We start from the raw sequence: 25576 nt of genomic DNA, 5'->3' as shown, positions 1-25576 counted from the left end.
CCTGCTGACGAAGATGAAACTAGGTTGAGCAACAACTGCTTGGTACCTCTTAATTCAGCAGGTTCAGTGTCATCAGTGGGAAGCTAAACGCACCTCCACCCCAGCAGGGTACATGGGTCACTCTTGTTCTGCTGTACCACAGCTACTTGGAATAGCATACGTGCAGTGGGGAAGTAACTGAGATTCCCAAATCACATGCACTGACCATGGATTTCATAAGTTGTACAGAACCTGCAACAGGAAATCACAAATCCCGAGAGAACAGTTATTTTCCAGTCTGTGGAATTTCCACGTTTAAGCAAAGCCCTTAACTGAAATCAGTAGTTTGCCTCATTTCTGATCCCAGAGTTAACATGCAGGCTGTGCATTTGTGCAAAAGCTCTCATGGGACACCGGGAATAGTCCACACAACTGCATGTGACCTTGTACCAACAGGGAGCCCTGGGAATTGGTGGGAGTGAGGAGCTATGGTCATGCAGGTGATGCCACGTGTATAAACCATGCACAGGTCTGTTCTGAGCAGAAGGGGAAGAGGCTGCTGCCCTTTTTGTTGCCTTGCTATGCACTTATCTGCATGGCTGTCCTGTAAATCTCAATCACAAAAACAGGACTAGAACTGCGCTCAGAGAGCAAAGTTCTTTCACAGTTTAGCTGTTGTTTATCATCTTTGAGTAATGTTAAAAGTGTGCTAGTTAAGGAAAGGCTCAGATAGCTGGCAGGAGATCTAGAACCTGTGACACATATTGAGCAATTTTCATACCAGGCAGAAGGAGCAGCATTACAGATTCATGCCTCACACTGTTTAGTATCCACTACCAGGCTGACCTTCTATTTGTAAAAGACACTTTAATCCTTGTTTAGCAACCGACCAACAGAATGCATAGGGGTGCAGATAGAACATGAACTCGGCAATCAATGGCCAGTCCTCAGACACTGAAATATGCAATTAAACAGGTGTTTAGGGGGTTGATCTTGGACTGTGCCCAAGCTCAGCAGGGTAAGTTGTCCTTGGAAAAAACACTGACCCCACACAGCAGCAGTTTGAATTTGGCTTCAGTCTGCACTTTAGGAATGTGGCATTGTTATTTCTCCCCTTTTCTTATCAAATGTAATTATCTTGAGAAAAAAAAGTTTTAAGAAAACATGTGATTTCACTGAGTAAAAATCTACTACTGAGGAAATTATTTCTCAGTGTCCAAATAAGGAGTCGGGGAGAAGTTTGGGGAAGGTGCTTTGTTCCAAGTAATCTTGGAACTGATACCCATGTTACTGAGCTCGGATGTTTAGTCCTGGCCTGCAATTATTCCGGTAAAAAATAGACATCCAATCTTTGTATCATCTTAAAATGGAGCCCTGAGGGTTATAAATGACTGACCGAGCTTCAGTGTTTGAGCAAACAGAGATTCTGGAACAAGCTCGCAGCCTTGAGCCTCTCTGCAAGAACTTTGTATCTTGAGAGCAGGGTGAACTCCTGGGGTTGTGATGGTACAACAGCAGGACTGAAATACATGCATAATAAAATAAAGAAGTAGGGCCCTAAAATCACCCACACCTCCTAGTAGAAGGGGGAAGAAGACCTTCCATGGCAAACTTTTTTTTTTATCGGCAAGACCTGTGCCCTCACAATTGTCAAATTAACCTTCAGCCTTACTGTGTTGAGCCCCATGGTGCTAATGGCTCTTAAATAATCATGATGGCAAAAACATCCCCACTTTTCTCAATGGTTGATCAAAAGAAGGAAACACAGCCATAGCTACTACTGCGACCCACAGAAATTTGTGGCATGATTATCAGAATTCATTACTTAAGAAAGGAAGTCATGCATGCTAAATATGTTCCAAATAGAACAAAATGTAACAGTCCATCTGCGAAACAGCACACATTGCCAAGCAAGTCTTGGAAATCTGCTGTCCACATTGGCTTCCCTCTTGAATATAGAGTCCAAGCAAAGTTTCTCTTCTAATCGCCAAAGTCTCCAAGAACGTGGTTCTAGCTCAGAGATGGTAAGTCCACGTCCTTCCATGAGAGCTCTCTGCTAGGGTCATTACCACCTTGCCAGCCAGCAGAGAAAGGAGCTGTCACGGAGGGACAGTCACAGCACCCTGAGCATGGACCGCGTCTGTGGAGGGAGAAGCGTAGTCACGGATCCCACCACTTTCAACACCAGTGGATGAGCTTAACAAGGCAGCAGTCTCCCTTGTTCCTGTAGTGGCAGGTGCAAATAATCTCCTTGGGATGGAGCTTCTTTGGTAAGCTTTCCACATGCATTTACTCTGTCATCTGGTATGTAACCACAAGCTCATAAATACCAAAATTAAACTCATCAATATATTTATGTAACTTTCTTCTTTCTTTCAAAAGTAGCTTTTTGTCAAGAAAGTCTTTTCCTGAAAGACTCTGATATTGTCCCTGAACTGGTGGGCTGATCTTAAGGACTGTTTCCTTCTGTATTCTTTAATACATAAAGTCTTGTTTATGCACAAAGTCATGTTTTTTTCTGAGCAGAAGAAATGCAAACTGTCTTTGCTTACAGTTGTTGAACCTCACTTTCCGGTGGGCAGGTTCTTCCAGTTCCTAACCATCTCTGCTCCTTCACCTCTTAAAGTGAAAAAGAGACTTTCAACCTCTTAAAGTCACTTAACTTGCCAAACAATCTCTTTATTTCCTGCATGTCCACTTCCCCTAACCTGCAGTTTAGTCCCCTCTGGGCTCTTTGATTCAAAAAGATTGTCTGTGGTAATAAATTGGATTCTTCCTCCTTACCTTGATTCATGCTTCATAACAATGCAATCATTCTATGTGTCCTGAAAGGAAAGTGGTTGGCATGCCCAACATCTTTAGGCTGGTGACTCAACATCTTCTAGCATAAGAATGTTATCAACATTTTCTAAGTTTTCCATATTTTTTTCTGCATTTACTACAAACATTAGAGGTACAATATCTCTCACTAAAAATCAAATTTATTGATGAAAGTACAAACAAAAAATTAAAAATTGCACAGGCATACATTTAAATCTTTGCAAAGGAGAAATCACTTGGAAGATCCCCTTTTTCAGTAGTTTCACTGGCCAAGATAAATCTAACGGCCTAGGAAATGAAAAAAGATGTAAAGAAAGCAGAAAATCTCAGGTGTGATGGTTATGGATATAGACAAAAATGACTAATCATTGAAAGATGTTAAATCATTCATTGAAGAGTTTAAGACAGCACTTTGACCACATAATCTGTTTTTTTTGTGACACAGGCTGTAGAACCTTGCCCAGCAATCGGTGTTTCAAGCACATAGTTTTTGCTACAGCATATTTCAAAGAAGAAATACTGTTTGGGTATAAGGCCCTAAAGAACATCTACAATGTGCTTTATTATGTTTTTCAGATGATTAATCAGTGGTACTACTAAAGTTTGTGCCTTACTTTTATTTTGAATTTGTCTTCTAAACACTGAATTTCATCCTGTTGTCTTTTGCTGGCTTTAGTGACCATCTCCAGCTAAAAACTTTGTGTCCGCATAGATATTTATAGATCACAGGCAAATATACCTCGAACCTTTTCTTAAGTAGACTATTAAATGGAGAATTTTCTTGCTCTGAGACAAATTTTTGTGACTTGGAATTACTCTTTGGAGATTTCCTGATCTCTTAGCAATATTGTTTTTTGAAGTGTTGGCACCAGAAATGTATTTCAGTAATTATTTCACTAATGCAATATACAGTGGTAAGAACAATTTCCTGTATCTACTCAGTGTTCTCCTGTTTATGCTTGTCCTTTCAGCAACACTGTGTCAGGAAAAGTTTGTGTTCAAGTGATTATCTTTAATGACCCCAGAGTTATTTTCATGACCAACATTTTTTACTCTTGTTATATGACCCTGCATTTGTCTGCCTTGAAATGCACTTTCACATGTTCCCACCATAGCTAGCAAATTAGTTTTATGTAGGAGTTCTGTTCACTTTTTAGTTCTTAAGTCCAGCAGCTTGTGATCCTCTGCATTTTATCCCAAATGTGGAAAACAGTGGACCAAAACCGGATCCTCAGGATCCTGTATCCTCTCAAAGCATGATTCCACATTTATGATTCTCTCTTGAGATTTCTGGTTTCCTAGTTTTAGCCTGTTTCATTTGAGCAATACTGAATATGTCTGGTCTTAATTCAATGGATTAGAGTATAATTTTTTGTTTTATGCTGTGATTTCTGGTGATATTATTGATACAAATGAGAGTGGTGTCAGTCCTGCATTCTTTGTGGACATGAGTTGGTATAAAAGATGACTATGTTTTCTGATAATGAGATGTGGTGTTGTGCTGCAGTTTGCCATCTAGGTTTTCTTTCTGATTATATTAATGTGCTGCCCTGTCCTTTTGTATGCATGGCTTTAAAATTATTTCTTTTTTTTTTCAAATGTATGGGCAATGAATTAAAAATTTCATTCATTGTTCTATGATGTTGCTAAATTCTAAAGAATCCATGAAGATTACTGCTAGCTTTTACAGGTAATAAAACACAAAGCCAATAATTTGCATGCTAAACACAATTATTTCATTTATTTGTTTTGATATTATAAATGATATCTGTCCAGTTACCAGGCATTCTGCCATCCATTAAAAATACAATCTGGACCAATAAAAACAAAGCATCAGCACATCACATCCCACAAAAGGCAGCCAGGAAGCCAGAAATATAAAAAAAACACTTTCCCCACCCTTCCAATCCCCAGATGAAACCCCATTGCCCCAGCCGCCTCACCTCTGTCAAAATGTCAAGTAAACAGAACGTCACACCCCAGGGTTGTTAGACCAAACCACCACAGCCATAAATTTTTAAGGCAGACACACTGACCTAAGAGAGAGAGATGATGTTAATTTTGAAGTATTCGGGCTCAGGCTTTTGCAGCAAGGGCTTCCTGACAAATGGATATGGAGATGTCGTTTACCTATTCTCTCACTCAGTCAGTAAACCAAAGACCTTTAAAACTCATGGCTTCAAGCCGTGAGGCTCTGCATTCGTTCTAGGTGGTACTCCTTAGGAGGCAGAGAGCAGTGGTCTGGATGGGCTGTGTGGTTGCTCCCAGTATTCAGCTGGGAAGTGACAAAGCAAATCATTCCCACTTCAGGTCAAATTTTAATTTCAGTCTGGACTTTTGCCTGAACTTCTGCCCTTGGAACTAGCTGTGGGAGCTATAATGTGAACACAACAACTGGAAGGATGGATGACAGACTATAGATGACTGCTAATTTGATAGCACACAGCATCATAATCAAGAGCTGAGACACCCAGGGCCAGTGTTGGCCAAGCGTTCCTTGGCAAGAGAAGTTTTGAACAGGGGCCCATTCTGCCCTTCCTTGCTGCTCTGGTGTGGTTTTAAGTCCTGAACAGCTGCTCTCTCAAAATCAGGAACCTCTAAAGAGTCACCCAGAGTCACCAGTCACTTGGGAAAATTTGGACTTATTCAAGAGGTGTGGTAGCTAGACAACTCTTTCAATTTGCCACTGACTGTGTTAATAGTTCTCTCTTTGTTTCAGAGAGAAATATTCCAGAATACTGGAAACTTTGAGGTTCAGTGCACCATTAGGGTAAAACAGTAACATTGTGAGTAGCATAGAGTCTAGCTGAAAGAGCCTTTGATCCTCTGAGGCTTCCTAGTAGAATATAACGCTTTCAGAATTATGGTTAATCTTTGGCTAATGAGATCAAAAGTAAATGTAGAGGCTGCATGAAATTTCTGAAACAGTCGCATCTTTAAGTGTTCATATAATAGGGGCAGGCTGTATTGGGCTGCGTGCAGGGCTACAAGTCAGAATCGTCTGTGACCTTCTTGCTTCTGTCTTGTTGAGTGGTCGCAGGGTAGTCCTTTAATTCCTTAGTCTTGACTTTCCTGGTTAAAATCTAGGGCCACTGATATTTTTCACCAAGTGGGACGTTGCCAGGTTTCGTAGTACAGTTTGATTTGTATGAGGATTGGAAGGCTTCAAATAAAAGTGGACTAATCATAAACTGGCTCTGTATATAAGAGGACAGGCTCTGTCCTGAATAGTTTTAGATGCTAAACAGTGAGGGAGGCTGGACTACGACGGAGATTTTTTTATCCTCATTTTTCAAATAGGAAGCAGGGCAGTGGAAGATGAAGAGCAAGGATGAGCTCCCACAGGGTAAATTCTCAGCACATGAATTACAGTGTGGTCACTGCTGCTGTGCTGGTTCCTCGTCCTGCACAACAACTACCAGCTACCTTAGTCTTTTTTCACTGAGGACAGATCTAATTTATACTTGTTTCCTAGTTCACCTCATGGCAATTCTTGTAGCGACATACTCAGTAATCTAGCCAAAATCACAGTAGAAGTATTCAATAATGCTAGCTATTAGTAAAACCTAGACTTGCTCTTGGGATGCAGGCAATGTTTTCTAAGGATCTTGGTGATGAAAGGTGCTAAAAGCAGATTCAGTATAATGAAAACCATCCTTGGATACCAGTGATGGGTGACACCATCTGATGATTTCATGGTGCTGATACCAAAATCATCAAATATCACAATCTGTTTACACCTTGAATGGGGAGCAGTGTGGTTTCTAGGGTTTCTTGTTAGCTTGCTTCACTTTAGTAACTCTTCTTCTCTCCACCTGATTAGACTTTACTTTGGGGCTCAGACCACTCATTGTAGTGTTTCTCTCCATGGTGAAGACTGCAGCACAAGTTATGCTGGGTCAGAGGCACTCTTCCAGGCTCCAGAAAACCTCATCTCAGGGACTTCTTAGCCACACATGCTATCCTTGTATTGAGCAGTCCTTACAATTTTTTATTCTCTAAATTAACCTTATTTGCTTTGAACCTACAAAACTATTGACAATTTAGTATCACGTCCATTTAGCATCACAGTTTTACTCTAGTATTGTGTATGACGCATCAGAAGGGCAGAGGTGGTATGAATGAGCTGTGAAGTGATATTCCCAGGGCATGACACACCTAAGATTTCTGTTTGAACAGAACAGAAATAAGATGTGCAACCAGAATAAGAAACAATTTACACATTATTGACCAGCTACTAGATTGTTTCCGCTTGCAATTTTCTACTCAACCAAAAATGCCCTGGGAGTGTTTTGATACAGTTTCTATGCTGGCACTTAAGTCTAGTGCATCCATTATAGGCAATCTCTCGAAGTTTTATGGCTAGTTTTCTCCCCAGTGGAAATAATTTGTTTGATGTTTTTCTTTCCCTGTCAAATGTCTAGTTTTGACTTTATCAACCACACCAGTTTTCACTATATGCCGCACCGTGTAAATGGGCTGGGCAAGGCACCCTCTGTCTCCCAGCTCTGATATTCTTCAAGAAGATACCTAACGGTTAGCCAGTTGTTGCACCGACACTTTTCTCAGTGTGCAAATGTCACCTTTCACTTAGTGAGCCTCTGTGATGTAAATAACACCTGGCAGACAGGCTGGGGTTACACTACCTGCTTCAACTGACAAGGCTGCTTGCAAAAAATAACTGATTTGATTGCATTGGCTGGGTCTGTCAGAGTTCAATGGCGCATCATGGTAAGGGGCAATCTTAGAGGAAGCCAGATACATGTAACGTAGAACTCTGTGTGTGTGCTCAGGCCCGAGCGAAAAGATTTGATGCTACCAGTAAAGCTGTTTATACCTGTTGGTTGCATAAAACTTCATTAATGAAGTCAGTGAGGTAGCATTCAGTGTAAAATGTGGGGAGTCAAGGCATTCTGCATACACACCTTCAGGTTGATCAGGTTTCCTAGGGACAGCAGAAACTCCACAGGTAGCCTCCATTGTCAAAAATTTTGCGTTCGAAAGGAAATATGCCTCCAATACCACCACAAAAGGTGAAGACTGGGAGTCAGCAAAGAAATCTGCTTGGTAGATAGCAAAGAAAAGAGAATTGATGTCTGTCTTTTCTGGAACGATTGTACTGCTCATGCAACTGCTACAAAGATGACTCGGGAACAAAACCGAAGCCACCCGTTGCTTTTGGTGAAGGATGCATATTGTACCCCTGCTAGAAAAATGCACCACAGAAGAGTGGAGAATCAATAGTCTTCAAACAGCATTGCTACCATATGTGGTGGTAAGGCCCTGACCCTCATTTTGTCTCTTCTGTGCTTCACATTAATATTAATGGAAGCAGGTAGCATGGAAAATTAAAATCTCCTTTTTAAGCTTGGGGTAGGCTAGAAACAGCAGAATTGGCCAGAGCCCGAGGTCCCACTCCTAAAACAATAAGCAAATGTGACAAATAGAAAGCTTTTTCATTTAGAAAACATTAATGTCCTTCTTATGAAATCTATGGTTAGATAATATCTGTGTTCAAATACTACCAATTATGTGTGGAACACTGTATGGGGGGAGGATTCAGAATTTTTAGCCCAATCGCAGAAGAAATAGCTGAACTGAACAACATATCTCTGTACCTATATAGTCTAGACTTGTTATCTTACACCTTCCCCACTTCCCCCACCACTTTGCCAACCTTCATCTGGCCAATAAATATGTGGGAACCGATTTCCGACAGAGTTAATTACCTCTAATTGTGCCACTCTTGTTACCTTACCAGCTTCGACTGACCGTAAGTTGCTCTGATACAGATGTTGGCAAGATAAGAACTCTAGACTCTCTCCATATATATAATATGTGTATATTAATTTATATACCCAAACATGTCAGATAGGCTGCTCTGGTAGACTGCATCAGTTATTTCATGACTGCTGGGATCTTACAGCCGACTGGCTGTGCTATAGGTGCCTCAGGGGCAGATACTGGGACCCAATTCCTGCTCTCTGCTGCCTGCTCCAGCCCAGTGCATTTGTGAGATACTTTCAGTCATGTCCCAACAAAGACTGGGTTAATAAAAATCAGGGGGATATCAAGAGAGTAGCATCGGAGTAGCTTGGATGACACAGTAATTCAGCAAAGGCCAGTGCACAGTATGTTGGAACGAAAAATAGTTCAGGTATCAATAAATAAAACATAGAAATCTGAGTTGGCTGAAAAAATGATGTGATTTATCTTTTGATATTTCCATTTCTGACATCTAGAGGCGAACCCGATGCCAGAAACATCAGGGAAGAGATTGAGCGAGGAGGGATTCACATTGAACTTCTGACTCTGAAAGGCATTTTTAATCAGTTAGGATCTAGGGTCCTGGCTTATATAAATGTAGGAATGCTGTTCACCTCCTTTGCAAAAAAAAAAAAAAAAAGGCCACAACAAAAACACCCTAAGGGTTTGTAATAAAAAACCAAATACATTAAAAACAATAAGGATGGTAAAAAAAAAATAAAAAGAGCTTTATTGTCAGGAAATTGATTCCAGGGAAGTGTACATTTTTTTTGTCAGGTAAAGGTTGATTTTGCTTGAACCTTCTGTCAGAAAAATTACAGTAAGATAATCTGCATTAGTGGGGGTAGGAAGTATTTTTTTGTTATATGTTTGAGTTGTGTTTCTACATCTCTCAAACTCCCATTCATCTCATACTGTGCAGTGGGGTTAAATAGCCCTTTTAGCAGCCTTTCCCTAGGGCTGAACACTGCCCTGTAGCATGGAAATCCCAGCTCAGTGACAACACAAATGTGGAACTAATAAAAAACTTGAGGTAATGCAATCTCTTTCTTGAGGAGCTCTGAGAAACACTGGGTCACCTGCAAAAGGGAGAGATTTGATGAGCACCCTCAGGTCTCACTGCCCTCAAACATTTATTATTACAAATTTTACTTCAGGTTATGGCCATTCTCTCTGCTCCACCACACTTTGTTCCTCACACGGAGCCAGTGTACACATTGTGAACGCAAGTCCCTGTACAGTGTGAACGATCTTTTGTTGTTGCCATTTCTAATATTTTCTTGCTGTTTTTCTGTGTTGCAGACGTGGATGAATGTGCTTCAGATTCTCACCAGTGTAACCCCACCCAGATCTGCATAAATACTGAGGGGGGCTATACCTGTTCCTGCACTGAAGGCTACTGGCTGTTAGAAGGCCAGTGTTTAGGTAAAAACCTCATGCGATACGGTATTTGAGCATCTGTGTATGTGTACCTGTGAATAGCTGAAATAATGCCACTGATCATCTTGGTCAAGTACGTGTCAAACCTTTGGCTACGTGGAAACTGTCTTTCGTCTTTGTAAGTGCCAATGGTCTGCTTGGCAGAGAGACTCCCTCGCGGAACGAACGGGTAGATGTAAATGCCATATGACTATCCATATAAATGATTTAGATGTAAATGCCATATGACTATGAATATGAAAATCCCATCTCACGTGGGATTCCCTTTCATATAAGATCAATCACAAGCATGTATATAAAGAGATTTATTCCCAAACAGACCCGTCCTTTCTACACTATGACGGTGTGGACCCAAATGGATCAATATTTGACACCAAGAAACAGGCCAGTAAATCCCGAGATTCAACCAACCCTTTTGCTTGGGGGTGAGAAAAAAAAAAACAACCTCTGAACTGGGTGTGGTTTCAGTAGCTTCCAAGCAGTTTTATTTCGATTTCAGTATTTTTCTTACACCAATGTCCTGTTCATCCTTCTAGCTCAGCCCTGTTGAAGAAAAGGTCCCTCAATAAACACCATGGGAAAACCTTCCAGCTCCCCTCTCCTCCAGCCCATTCCCCACACTTGACATGCCCATGGGATGATGAAGTAGATATTAATTTTAGGTACACAGACAGGATCTAGGAGAGAGGATACAAATTTTTTTTTTTTTTTTTAAATTTGCTCATTATTCTTTTTTTCCCCTCGGCACAGGCTATTTGCCTGCCAGCTCTGCGGAGCTGGACCATCCTGTCACAACACCTCCGCTGGAAGGAGAACGGGCTTTGCCTGCCCATTCATCCCTGGAGTCTCTCCAGTTCTTTTCCAACTGTCTCCTCCCAAGTACCAGTTCCAGTGAAGGACTGGCTGCCGGCTGCTTTCCTAACTGCTGCGAACAGCCGCCGTGCCACTAACTCACCTGGCAGGGACAGAGCTGAGCATCGTCCAGGCTGGGGTCTGTGCAGCCACAGCCGCTTCGGGGAGTCACTGTCTTGTAGTTCCCCTGGGATATGAAGTCTCTAAGCCCCCTGCTCCTTAACCTCCGATAATTCCTCTTCTCTTGGGAAAAAAAGCTTGTGCCGGGGGTTGTAGAGGCGTAGGTGATGGGGTGGGGATGAGGGAGGGCAGGAAGGGGCATTCTGCTCTGCATCACCTGTTTTTTGCCACCCATTTGCTTCTCCCAGTTACAGTCCAAATGAAAGGGTTGTGTGCAGCATTCAGGATTTGGACATGGATCTAAAGTACTCTACTGCTTGATGGATATACCAGAGAACTGAAATGGCTGCATTGCTGAATTGATTTGAGTATCTGCTTATGCTATGTAAAACAGGCAATAGCATCCCAGTGTTGCCCGCTTTAAGTAATCATGGGGTGGATTATTACAAGGCAGTGCAAAGAGCTAAATGCAAATAGTGTTTAGAGTTGCTATATTTTTCTCTAAGTCTAAAAAGTCCCAGTTTTCCATACTTTCCACTGGCCTTGGAGAATTGATTTTCGCTGGCATAAAGCAGTAAAAGACCATTTACTGTCATCAGAGGGCTGGGTTGTGTTTTAGAGATAGGCTTTTTTGGTGCAGTGTTAGTGAACCACAGTTACAAAAAGCTACACTTCTATCTGTTGTAATTATCCCAGTAAAGTTTATAAGGAGGAGCCAGTACAGCAGTAGCCACGCGACCCACCCACAGGAAGCAGCCCTGTAAAAGTCCCTACCCTCAAAATGTGGTACTCTTGAGGTAACAGTCCTGCAAAAGCCAAAGCATGTACTTAAAGTAATGCATTGTGTCAGTGAAACGAGGTATTAATTTGCTTAAAACCCATGTCACTTTTTGCAGGATTTGGGCCAAGCCTGCTCCTGGTGTACGTACCATAGCTGACGCTGGCCTTTAGGTTATCTTGCTATGTAGAATGCAACGGGAAATACAAGCTAGTAAGGGTAAAACTGAGTGTCAGTCTCCTTGTTAGTTTACACAGAGAGAGTATTTCCAAGTCTCTTGACATTTTCAGAATGGTTTCCTGAGACTTTCTATGGCAAAACTGCCCCAATGAGGCCAACAACATAAACTTGAATTGCAGGATGTAGCTACTTATACAACAGTTTCACAACATTGTTGTTTTTATGGTATTACCACATCATGTAAATGTTCAAGTCGTTCAAGAATTCCGTTTCCCAACACATTCTTAATATTTAACACTAAAACAGGAAGCAACCAATTTAGCTAACAAATAATGAACTGCTGGAATTCATGCAGATACATATGTATACGTGTGAACCATAGGGAGACTACCGTCATTTTGATTTTCATGTGCATTGGAACCTAAGGTGGGGGCCATTTCACTAAAATCTGTGCCTTCCTGCTTTGCTCCTTCTGGCAAACTGACTGGAGATAATGCACTTGGTTTTCTACTGTGCAACTTTACTTCAAAGCTTTGAGAGTAGCCATTTAAAAAATCTCCATAAATCAAAAGCCAGTTGATACCAAAGGTAATGTACAGCCTTGGAAAGGACAAGTATTCCAGGTGTTTCATTCCAATTCTTAGTTCAGGGGCAAAATTCTGCTAGCACTTCCCATTGTACGTATCTTACAGCATTTTCTTGTGCTTATACAAGTCAGTTGCATGTATTGCTAATGCTGCAATTCAGCCCAAACTGCTATTTTGGCATTAAATTTACTGTTTACATTTTAGAGTCTGTAAGTTGTCAGTTAAAAATTCATATAGAATGTGAATGTGACTATTTGAAAAAAAGTCTTTTAAAGAATATCCACTCTAAAAATAGAAGTATGTAGTAACAAATGCTTATTGGTTTTCTAGTGAGTAGCTTTGGTATATGTGGAGGTAAAAAGGGTTTCTATCTTGATTCTGACGAAACTTTGCTACAAACGTTGGCTGTGCTTGAGCTGATGGGCTGTGCCGGCTAGCAGGTATGCTTTGAGGTATCTTCTTACAAGGGACTTACTCTGGGCTTCCTGATGATATCACATTAAGCTGAAGATTGCAGCAATGACAATCAGTTCATAGGACATGCTGATAGATGTCAGCTGCGGATAAAAACACATTACTACGTTCTTCTGGGTAGAGGTGTATTTTAGCTATAACTCTGGGTCTGAACACCTGAAAGTTTGGCTGTTATAACCATAACCAGTATGCTGAGTTGTTTCTGTGTTATTGATACCGTTTACTCAATGTGTTGCTGCTTTGTACTTGCACGTGAAAATGCAGACCACTCTACTTTTCATCTTTCCCATCTATAGATATAGATGAATGTCGCTATGGCTACTGCCAGCAGCTGTGTGCCAATGTGCCCGGTTCCTACTCCTGTACGTGCAACCCAGGCTTTACCCTTAATGATGATGGAAGATCATGCCAAGGTACTGTGTGTGGTAAACCATGACTGAAATCTTTGATCCCAACCCTTAAAACTTGCTTAGTTTTTAGAATACAAGTAACCTTCCCAACACTGCTTTTGAAAATGATCATAGGTTTGTTATCTTGAGATATTTCTGTAGTTTCACAGTACCTTGGAGGGGTACAGGTACAACATGACCGGCGTATGAGGAGAAATATCATAGAATCATAGAATAGTTTGGGTTGGAAGGGACCTTCAAAGGTCATCTAGTCCAACCTCCCTTCAGTGAGCAGGGACATCTTTAACTACAGCAGGCTGCTCAGAGCCCCGTCCAACCTGACCTTGAATGTTTCCAGGGATGGGGCATCTACTACCTCTCAGGGCAACCTGTGCCACTGTTTCACCACCCTCATCATGAAAAATTTCTTCCTTATATCTAGCTTAAATCTACCCTCTTTTAGTTTAAAACCATCACCTCTTGTCACAGAATAATTAAGGTTGAAAAAGACCTTTAAGATCATCAAGTCCAACCATCAATCCAACACCACCATGCGCACTAAACGTATTGCAACAGGCCCTGCTAAAAAATCTGTCCCCATCTGGCTGCAATAAGGTCTCGCCAGAGCCTTCTCTTCTCCAGGCTGAACAATCCCAACTCTCTCAGCCTGTCCTCATAGGAAAGTTGTTCCATCCCTCTGATCATTTTGGTGGCCCTCCTCTGGACCCTCTCCAACAGGTCCATATCATTCCTGTGCTGAGGGCTCCAGAGCTGGACACAGTACTGCAGGTGGGGTCTCACCAGAGTGGAGCAGATGGGCAGAATCATCTCCCTTGACCTGCCGGCCACGCTTCTTTGGGTACAGCCCAAGATATGCAGGATGTGCTTGATATAGCAAGCACACATTGGCAGCTCACATCCAGATTTTCATCCACCAGTACCCCCAAGTCCTTCTCAGCAGGTCTGGTCTCAATCCCTTCATCCCCAACCTGTACTGATACCAGGGGTTGCCTTGACCCAGATGCAGGACCCTGCCCTTGGCCTTGTTGAACCTCAAGAGGATCACATGGGCCCATTCCTCGAGCTTGTCCAGGTCCCTCTGGATGGCATCCCATCCCTCAGGTGTGTCAACTGCACCACTCAGCTTGATGTCATCTGGAAACTTGATGAGTGTGCGCTCAATCCCATTGTCTGTCATCGATAAAGATACTAAACAGTACTGGTCCCAATACAGACCCTTGAGAGACACCACTGGTCACCGATCTCCAGCTGGACATTGAGCTGTTGACTACTACCCTCTGGATGTGACCAATTCCTCATCCTCCGAACAGTCCACCCACATATGGTGGACAGAGGGCCGAGATGCACAGAGGCCCAAGATCCCTGAAATAGAGAGTTACTCAATTCACTGAAATTACCAGGAGTTTAGACACTGAATTTACTCTTCTGAGACTGTGTGACCCACCTGAGACAGGAAAACTCTGTTAGATCAGTAAATTATATCTGAGTTCCCCCAGTTCCAGACTAGGGTCCTGAGCATTAGACCACCTTTTGCTGACATGTGCTACCTCAATCAAAGTCAACACACCCCCTTCATAAAGTCTCTCCCTAGCTAAGCACGGAGCATCTTCTTACATGTTCCAGGAAATAGTCTGTGCTAGAAGCTGCTAATGTCCTAAAAGGAAAAAAAAAATTGGTTTTGTCTTAGCTGTAGGTTGCCATGAGGACTATTCCTCATTGCATTATCTTCCTCAGGAACATCGTGCTGCATTTTGTCTCAGGTCTGTTATGACAAAACCAGTTCAATGGTTTTAAAATTGCAGGATAAAGACAGAAGCATTTGTAATAAATATTTCATCCCCATCTTCCGTGTTATTTTTTTGATTGAAGACATTCTCAAAATGCTTCATTTCCATGCATGTCATCTTTCCAACATGCTATTTCCAGGCATCAGCCCGAATCCCAGTAATACTGGGATTGATACTGACTTGTTTATATTTTTTCAGAACAAATCATTCTGATTGTACAGCTAATCTATTTGAAATGAATTGAAAATAGAGTTTGGGGAGAAGTCACTGATGCATTAGGCATTGATTTCCCGTAGATGTGAACGAATGTACAAGCGAAAACCCTTGCACTCAGACCTGCGTCAATACCTACGGCTCTTTTCTCTGCCGCTGTGAACCTGGCTACGAATTGGAAGCTGATGGAGTTAACTGCAGTGGTAACTGTCTTTAGTTATTTATTGTTCTGGTTGCTTTAATTCTGTTAAGTTTTCTTTTCCCAATGTATTGTTTTGTCCGTGCTTTTTAAAAAGTTTTTTGTCTTGGTCCATGGTTAGCAGCAGGATAGCTGCAACTCGTATGATCTTCTTTCCAGTTAGAGCACACAGCAAGTACCCAGAAAAGCACAATGGAGAGCTGCAAATGGTTTTAAAGAAATAAGCTAAATATTAAAAAGCAAAACATAAGAAAATGCTTTGAAACACTGAACAGGAAGCTTTATTAGAGCAAGTAAAGTAGGGATAGTCCTAGAACATTCTTCTATGATTAAAGAAATACTTTATATAAAGCACTTTTCCATTTGTCTGTTGAATGCCTGTATTCCTCTTGCTCTTATGAATGCACACTTCTGCCTGAAGCCTCCCCCAGTTTCCCCTATACGGCTCTGGCCACACTTCAGAAAAAATACATGGTTTCTTAGTAGAGCTATTGTTAATCTGTTCAGCACATACGTAGCAGAAGAAACTGTGCTTATGTCACTGTGCTTTTTCCTCTCTTGTTTTTGTTTTTATTTTATTGCTTTATTTTAATTGAAGGCAAAACTTATTTCTGTGCTTAATGTTCCCACAGCCTGATAAAATTAGAGAATCTAGCCAATATTTCTTGGAAGGAAAAATGCACTGGAAAATACTTGTTTTTTAATTTACAGTAAACAGATGTAACATGCTGTTTCTGAGAGAGAAGACGTGATATGCAGTATGTGTATAGATTAGTGTTTCCAAAGTTGTTCTTCCCTGCAAACCTCCTTATTATAAGGGAAAGAACAAAGACTTAAATCTCTAAAGGGTCTTAGGCATTTAGCTGCAACACCTAAATTTTCTGCTTTTGAGTCGAGTCTCTGCTTCTAAGTTAGACTCCTGCACCTTTTCATGTGCTCCTGAACCAAGAAGGGGACTGAAGTAGTGAAGTTCAATGCAATGCCACCTAAACATTGCCTGTACAAAATGGTGACAGAAGAGGTGGTGCTTGAGCCAGCAAAAGGGACTTTCCACCACCCAGATTTAGAGCAGAAAACCTTTTCTTGACAATTCTATGCAAGAAAATGCTTGTCAAAGCAGGTCAAATTTCTCTGGATGAGACGCTTTCACTTTACAAGCAATCACTAGACATTGCTCAAAGGGAATGCTTGGTTCGGAGGACACTCCTGTGAGACACCCAGGATTCAGAGGTACTTAACAGCCACTGGATTAACCCATGGCCTAGCAGCCAGCTTACCTTGAGGATGGGGAGCATCCTTGCCCCAATTCAAGGAGAGAGGCAGAGATTTCAACTTGGCTTTCCCAGCATCGGCATTATTTTCTAATCACAGAGGTCTTGTATGTGCATTAGATGTGCTCTGAGATACATACCATCTTGTCTTCTGCAAGTAGTCAGCAGGATGCCAGAAGTGTTTAGAAACAGCAAAGGTGTGTCTGTCCTGTGTGGGCTCAGCAGCAGAAATGTAGGACACTCGGGGCTTTAAGTCCCCCCAGTGCTTGACAGCATCTGAGCACAGATTATATGAATCCAATGTGCTGGAGGTCTGGGCTAGGACAGCTTGAGGGGATGGGTGATACCTCGGTTGCTTTATGGAGTCAGCCCTCAGTCCATGTTTTGTCAGAAGGGTGTTTTTTCAGTGACCTTACTGGGGCAAGTTGCACAATAACAGGATTCTGTAGGTGTAGAGGTCCTTTCATCTCCCTTTTGATAATGTAGTTGCAGCCATAAAGCCATTTTAACATATTTGGACTTCAAATACTTTCCAATCCATCTGCACAAAACACCGAAAGTGGATAAATGGACTGAGCCCAATTTAGAAGAAAGGGAAATTCAGTCTGAAGAGTAAAAGTGATTTGCCCAGGAGAGTCAACATGTCAGAGCTGGGAATAAGAACTTGGGAGTTCCTGGCTGGGGCTCTGGCCTTTGTTTCTCTCTTCCCCTGAACAGGGAAATAAGGAAATGATTAACTGCAGCCTCCCTCAGTCTAGCGCCTTTGCATGTGTTTTCCCCTCAGTCAGCCATGCCTCCATGTGCAGCTCTGAAGTTTGTCTTTCTCGCTTGAGCACAGTTCCGCAGAATACAATGAGCGGTCAATTCATGAGTGCAAGGGGAAAAGAGCACAATTTCTGCTTTCAATCAGAGATTTGACAGACTGTTTAGCTTCTTGGGTATCTGGGAGATGGCTGGGCCTTCCAGTAGGTCTGACCCAAGCTGGGATGAGCCTTGTAGTCTTGCTGGAATGTCTTGGAAGTAACTGGCTAGAGGCTAATAAACTTAAAACAGCCAGGGCTGGCTGCAGGAGTTCTGCTGGGACCCATGTGGCCCTGGGAAAGGGAAGTTTGCTCTCCAGAAAAAAAAAAAAAAAAAAAAAAGAAAAGAAAACCATTGCCAAGTCTCTCCTTTCAAATTACAGTTGTAGCTTTGTTGTTGGAGTAGCTCTATCTCTGACGTAAAACAGAACTGAAAACATGGCCAACTAGTGACAGGTATTAAAAAAAAAAAAAAAAGACATGCATTGTCTTCAGCAGCAGCTTTGGTTTCCTTAGGAGAGAAATGTTTAACCAAGAACTTGTTGTTTAGCATTTTGCCATGTTGCTGCAGAGCCCTAGGGAACTGGAGGGTGCCAACCTCCAGCTGGGGTGATGGGCATGTAGTCTGGATGGCCACCTGCCTGTGGGACTGCTCTTTTGACTGTAAAGCCAAAGACACTAAACTTCGTTTTACCACTGCAGACATGGACGAATGCAGCTTCTCAGAGTTCCTCTGCCAGCACGAATGTGTGAACAGCCCTGGTTCTTACTACTGTATCTGTCCTTCGGGCTATAACTTGCTTGACGATAGCAGAAGCTGCCAAGGTAAGAACATTCCTGTGCTGATTAAACTCGAGGGGACCAGAAAATAGGTCCTGTGTCTGGAAAGAGGTTTTCAAGAACTGAGATGCTTGGTCTTGGCATTACACAATGAAATACTCCTAGGGGCCAATTATGTAATTCTGGTAAGAACGTCATCCCATGAATGGTCCCGCTGAGGTCAACTGGTGTGTTGGTGTAAGACTTTACTGGCTAGGAAACAGCTACACAGGAAAGCCCTCAGATGCTCTCCTCTCTGCTGCTCGTCTCTTTAGTTTTCACATTCTCTAAGGTCAGAGAGCTTGAGCGGCCAACTTCATTTCTATTTTTGCAGCACTTAGCATATGGGAGCGCTCCAATAACCAGAAATGAATGGAGTAAAAAACTGATCTTAAAAGAAGGGCCGGTTATCAAAAGGCCACTTCTCGTGGTACAAGAGTGTTACAAATTTTGGAAAAGATGGAAACCGGTTTGTAAGAGTGGTGTCTCATACTTGTTTCCCTGCTTTAGCCCTTCTCTTGTTTCTTGTGTTTTAGATATCAATGAATGTGAGAACAGAAACTTCACCTGCACTCCGCAGCAAACGTGTTTCAATATCCCAGGAGAATATAAATGTTTAGACCCAGTAAGATGTGAGGATCCTTATATCCAGATAAATGAGAAGTGAGTAACACACCCACAGCCACAAAAGCAAATTCTATCTGTGTGAAGTGTATCTAGAGTGAACCAAATAAGCTGCATTTTTACAACACAGACATGAAGTGTGTCTAGAGAACTATACATACATGCTGTTGCTGCATTTACCATTGGGAAGCTTTATAAAAATAATAAATTGCAATTCCTTACCAGGTCACCAGGTGGGATATGATATTGATACTCAGATGTGTGGAAAGTTAGACTGGAAAAACACTCACCAGTGAGTAGAGAAAACAGCAAGGTTTGTAATGTAATAAGAGACATTTACTTACATTACTAACTGACTTCCTATATGCTCACATGCAGCCTGTTTATTAGTATGAGTATTTCCTGTAAATATTAGCTAGCATATGTCTGGGAAGTACTTTAAAACATTAGATGAGAGTTCTAGCAGGATACAAGTAATTTCCTACTGCTTAAAGTTAAAAGTGCTGAAAAGTCCACAGACTGATTTGCTTTGTCCAGATATTGGCTATGTCTGGATGGGGCTGTTAGCATTGTTACTGTCTAAATTTAGAATTATTTGAGCAGGTAAAAAAATAAATCCCACCTTTCTAAAAATTGCCTGTTTCTTTTACATTTTTGTAGGTATTTGCCTGGGCCTCCAGACAGATCTCTATATATTGCAGCCCATAGTATTTCATCCATAGTGTTTGCACTAAACCAAATTACTTGGGATTGGTTGGTAGCCTAATGTATTTTATAGAAAGGCAAGTGATGAAGAATCAGCTTCTTTCCACTATATTTTATTCACGTCTTTAAATTGCTTTCTGAGCTAGGGCAGCTGAGGAGTGGACATGTTCTGTTCTTCCAGTTCTGGATTTACCTAACTTCAGAGGTGGTTAGACTCTTAAACCGGAATTTGAAATATCGGGAGCCTCTGTATCTAAATTCCCCAAAGCCCAACTATAGAGTCCTCGCAGATCAGCTTGCACCAGAACTCTTGATCTCTGAGCTTTGTGCTTGGTGGCTTTGGCTTGTGTCTAGATGTGACTGCATTTAATTTGTGGCATATGCCTGGAAGTGGTCAGTATAAAAGCCAAGTGAATTCCTTGCATCTGTGTTTTCTGTGGAAGGAATTGGGTGTTTGCAATGCTAGGAGCCTTTTTATGGCAGATATGTCAGATGAACTGCCTTAAATCGGTGTCAGTAGTGAAGGTTATAGAAAAAATAGGCAAAAAGACCCAACTCTTTTCCAGTAAATCCCCCAACATGGCTTTTGTAAAGGGACATCCTGCCTCACAACTTTAATAAAGTTCTCTGAAAAAGTCAGCAGCATGTGCCTAGGGTGCATGGGCTGATGCAGTCTGTTTGGCTTTCCAAAGGCTTCTGAAAAGAACCTCACATAAGGTTGTTATGGAAACTAAGCAGCCATAAGTGAGAGAGATGTCTATGGCACTGAAGAATAAGAGGTTGAAAGATAAAAGATAAATACAGTATGAAATTGTCAACTTTCACAGTGAAGTTCTGCAGAGGTCTGAGCTGGACCTACTTTGTCCAACATATTTGTAAGCAACCTGGGAAAAAGGATAAACCATAAGATGGGTAAAGTCTGCAAGAGTATCTGAGGACAGTAGAGAAAAGGGTGGGCAGAAAAGAATTGCAGAAGGAGCCTCAATGACTGTGCAATAAAAATGGCAGATGAAATTCAGTGTAGATGAATTTAAAGTAAAAAAACAATCCCAAATTCACAAACTAAATAAAGAGCACTGTTCTGATCATGATACATCCAAACTGAGATTTGAGGGTTATAGATAGTTCCATGATCTGCAGTACTCACTAGAGGTCAGAAAAGCAATCTGAATCTGAGGTGTTAATAGGTAGAGAATATCCTTAGAGAATGTGCCATTGTCTACCTGTATCTTCAAGCCTGTGCAGTTCCTTCCCCTCCTCTCAAAAAAAAATATAACTGGATAAAGGTTCATAAAGAGTAATCAGGATGATCAAAAGTATGGAATAGCTTCCTTGTGAGAAACAACTACGATAGGATTCTTCAGCCATGAACAGGGTCAAACATGAAATCCTGGGCTGCGTGAGGAGGATGAGCAGGGATTGACTGGCCACTCTTCTATCAATAGGGTCACTGGGAGCATCAGATTAAGTCAGCAAGGGGCAGTGCAGAGAGAGGTGAAGGGGGCTGTGGGGCTCCTGGCCGCGGGGGGCTGTGGCTACCAAACATTCATGTGGGTCTAAGGCAAGGCTGGACAAGCTGATGGATAAGAAATGCATTAAGGGCTGATGAACACACAGAAGACATCTTTGTTTCAAGAATTTCCTGAGTCACAAACAAATGGAGGCTGTTGGTGGAAGTGTCGTACCCTTGGCTTGCTCTTCTGCTCTTCCCTAGGGCTCTGCATTTGACGTTAGAGCTTTGGTTTGATCCAGGAGGTCTCACTGTAGTACATAAATGATTGTTAAACAAAGAATACAACATTTATATAGCACTATCAGTGAACTGATCCAATAATTAACATTATTTTGGGGACAATTCAGTTTTAATTACTATCAGAACAAACACATATAAGGTATTCTACACTTGCAGAGCTGCTTTAAAGAAACTACAGATTTTTTGAGTGATCTAAGGAGACAAAGGATGCTAAGATATTTTGGCCTAGAAGACAAGAAAAAGAAGGCAGGGAATATAGGTAGCCCAGAATAGCAACAGGGAGAATACTAAAAGTGAAAAAATTCATTACAAGTTTCATTGATTCTTTTCGCTGGTCAACGACATTATTTGTTTATTTAGTTATGCATCTGTATTTGCATATAAAGATTCAGATATTACAGCAATTTGTAACCCCTGCTGACAATCCTATCTCTGACAATTAGCCGCTGCATGTGTCCAGCTGAAAACGCCGGTTGCAGAGATCAGCCATTCACCATCTTGTACAGAGTGATGGATATGGTGTCCGGGCGGTCTGTGCCTTCTGACATTTTTCAGATGCAAGCAACAACTCGCTACCCTGGAGCCTATTACATCTTCCAAATCAAATCAGGGAACGAGGGCAGGGAATTCTACATGCGGGTAAGTCTGGCGATCACTGAGACATGGAGAATCTTCTCGTTAGCTGAACATCCTTCAGATAGCAGAACTCAGTTTCTAATTACTATCATTTCAACCGTCAGTATGAGGCATTTTTACATGCAGACATGCAGAGCAGTGCGCTGATCTGCAGGGGCTGTTGGCTCTTTCAGGAAGGTAGCCTACCCAAAGCAAACACGCTTGTTTTATGAGATATTAGGTTTGGGAAAGTCCAGGGCTGTACCCATGTCTAAGAATAGCTCAGGTTTCCCATGCTCGAGAGAAACTATTGTGCCAAACCTTTTTTTATTTGATAGACAATCAGTAATTGTCACTGAAAGAGTCAACATCTTGCATTTATTAAACTCTTCATTGGAAATTGAAAAACTTGAAAAGTAAAAAAGTATGCCAAAAAAACCCCTTTTTCCCAACAATTGACTTTCTGGGTTCTTTGCGTTCATTCGTTATGTATTTTTTTCACTGAGAACACACATTGTATGTAGACACTGTTAGAGAAAACGTAACTACTTTTTTTTAAAATCTGAATTTTCCTCAGAAGACATCTGTGTTGCCCAGTCATCTCTACTGTGCCTCTGACACGCAGGGGTGCTTGGAAGGGTCTGCATAGAATGAGGCACAGCCACCAGGGATGGTGGCATTCAAAAGGGTGATTTTTAAACCTAGGCAAAACCTGGCTTTGATCTTCAGTGATGTTCAGTGGCTATTGGTGGTTCCCATACCTCACAGAAACTGGTACATGGTTCTAATGAGAGCCTGTAAAAAAAGGAGTGTTTCAAAATCCTGAAATGACAAGTGGTCCAGGAACGATCATTTACATCTCACAAGAGCTTCCCTGTTGCAAAGTCATTACTGATCCCACTGAGCTTTTCCCTTCACCTGGGTCGATCCACCAGACGCTAAGGCTCCAGCGACCAGCATCGCTGCTCGGGTCTGCTAGTTTTCTTTTCCGTATTTATCACCCCCCATTCATCTGTCACCCAAACCACTCCGCTGGCACAGGCTGCCCTTTCCTCTCCGCGGGCAGCAGCATGTCCCCGTGTCAGGCTGGCAGGCAGAGCCGGCAGGCCGTACCCATGCGTTGCTTTGGGAAGAGCGAGGGCGGTGGGCAGGAAGGGAAGGGGTGCTGGGGAGCAGCGGGGTCCGGGGACGCTGCTCCCGGGGGCTGAGGCACGGCGCGGCGCGAGCAGCCCACCCGGCTCCTCCTCACAGCTTTGTCAGGTTTCTCTGATCAGAGGAAACACAACGCTCGGTTTCCTGGTGAAACAGGACCTGCTTCATGTACACAGGCTTCCGCTGGAAAACATATAGCACTTGGTTTTAACAACAGCAGCTCTGATTTTTAAATGCTCATAATCCACTGTTCTGGCCAGGTATTTCAAAGGTCTGCTTCCACTTACTAAAAGACAGATTTTCTGAAGTGCCTTCACATACTTAAAGCTCTCTTCAGAGGGTAAGGTTTTGTGACGTTAACACAGGCAATTATACAACAAACCCTGATCCTGTTCACATAGGAACATCTGTTCTCCAAGCTCTGTCAACATAACCCCTTCTTGGTGTTTGCTGCTTCAAAGTAACAGTGTTCTTTACACCAAACAAAATTATATCTCACCAAAAAAAAAAAGGGTGTCACTACTTGTTTATACCCTAAATCCATGTTTTCTTCTTTTTCCATTTGGACAATAGTAAATGTCTACGTTCAATAGCTCCTTTTATATGCAGGGCTCCCAAAGGCTTTACAAACTGTAGAAGGTGATAGTTCATACAAAACACTAAAATGGAGCCAAATGCTGAGATGAAGCTTGCTCTCCCATCAATTGCAGTAGCTTCTAACAACGCAGCAGAAAACAGGGTTATTTTCGCTGCTCAAAGACCACGGCCGTAATGCGGTCTCACCTGAGATGATAGTTTTCAAGAGCCTTTTTTCAAAATCTCACCTGCTTTCTCTTGTTTTCTGCACAGCAAACGGGACCGATCAGCGCTACTCTGGTGATGACCCGTCCCGTGAAGGGACCCCGTACTATTCAGTTGGACTTGGAAATGATCACTGTTAACACTGTCATCAACTTCAGAGGAAGCTCTGTCATCCGGCTGAGGATATACGTATCACAGTACTCCTTCTAAACCTTGAGTTTGTGCCCTGGAAACATTAAAACAAAAGAGACGGTTCCTCCTCTGCAGAACTCTCTCCTCAGAAGCCAGTACGTATAGCAGCTCTAAACCAAACCAGTATTTCCACAGACCCGGTGACCTATGCCTGTCTGAGGAGGAGAGGCCTCTTCATGCACAGTCCCTACCAGGATGCAGACATCTGAAGATGTATCGTCAGCAGATCCCATATGATTCTCTATGTGATCATATATTTTAAGGACTCTTCTTTCCACTGTAAACACTTCTAGGGTATGAGTCTATGTTTGAAAGACTGTGAACCTTTGTAGCTCCAAGGCTGCTTAGCAAAAAGCACCAAAGAAACTGAGGAAAAAGCTGGCTTTTGCAATCTTGCCTTTTTTTTTCATTATACATGGAAAGCAGATAAACAAGCAGAAAGAGAACGAAAAGCCACCTGTTGAAACAAGGGATCTCAGAAGTGCTAACTTACATTCCCAGTTATCTCTGGAATTATCAGTCAGGCACTTTGTCTCAATTCACCCTGCATTTGTCTTAGTTTCACCTGTTTTTTTCTTTGATTCTATTTTATAGTTAAAATTAATTGTAAATTCATTCCAAAATACATGTTGTACTATGTAATCTTCTACTTTCTAACAAAGTGTCACATGTTTGGGTTCCTTCCTGTATTAAATCTTTCTATATAACAGAGTTCATAGAAATCTATCACTGGTTGGTATGTTTTACAATGTTTAGGGTGTTATGCTTTATTTATACCCAGACTCTTTGACACAGGCCTCCACTGACAAAACAGTGTCCAGGAACTTTAGAGCAGATGAGAATCAGAACTTTATTTTTTTCCTGTTTTCCTGAGCGTGGTAGTTGCAAACAGTTTGTGATGGTTATAAGGTAGTGATAGTAACTGTAGTTAAGGCTGCAACTAATCTCCCATTCAAGGACCACTCAGCTCAGACCCGTCCAAATTCCTTCAGAAAAAAATTAATTTTTCTGTTCTCATGCAGTCTCTCTCCTACATTCTTAACATTAGGGAAAATAAGCTGAAAAGGACTTGGACCAGTCTTACTGGCCATGCCTCTGCCACAAAGCAGACCCCAAACGACAGGATCCCACAGCTTCCATAGGCAATGTCTTCTCAAGTATAACTGCTGTAACCAATAGAAAGTTTTTCCTAAAGTCTAATCTGAATCTCCGCTGTTGTAATTTAAATTCATTGCTTTT

The 25576-nt window shown here is 41.9% G+C and overlaps 1 protein-coding gene across 2 annotated transcripts in view; it reads left to right on the top strand.

The window, feature by feature from the left end:
- Positions 1-25061, top strand: part of FBLN5 (fibulin 5) — a 47827-nt gene extending 22766 nt beyond the window's left edge. For both annotated transcript variants that reach the window (XM_010283039.1, XM_010283047.1), the window contains 7 exons: positions 9868-9990; positions 13293-13409; positions 15490-15609; positions 18379-18501; positions 19032-19158; positions 22021-22216; positions 24194-25061. In XM_010283039.1, the coding sequence (XP_010281341.1) occupies positions 9868-9990; positions 13293-13409; positions 15490-15609; positions 18379-18501; positions 19032-19158; positions 22021-22216; positions 24194-24355 (968 nt within the window). In that variant the 3' untranslated portion in view covers positions 24356-25061. The remainder of the gene's footprint in view (positions 1-9867; positions 9991-13292; positions 13410-15489; positions 15610-18378; positions 18502-19031; positions 19159-22020; positions 22217-24193) is intronic.
- Positions 25062-25576: the final 515 nt, after the last annotated feature.

Source organism: Phaethon lepturus, unplaced genomic scaffold, assembly GCF_000687285.1.
Source record: "Phaethon lepturus isolate BGI_N335 unplaced genomic scaffold, ASM68728v1 scaffold10290, whole genome shotgun sequence".
Taxonomy (NCBI): Eukaryota; Metazoa; Chordata; class Aves; order Phaethontiformes; family Phaethontidae; genus Phaethon; species Phaethon lepturus.
The sequence above is the reverse complement of the archived record's forward strand: the minus strand, read 5'-3'. Positions and strand labels throughout refer to the sequence as shown.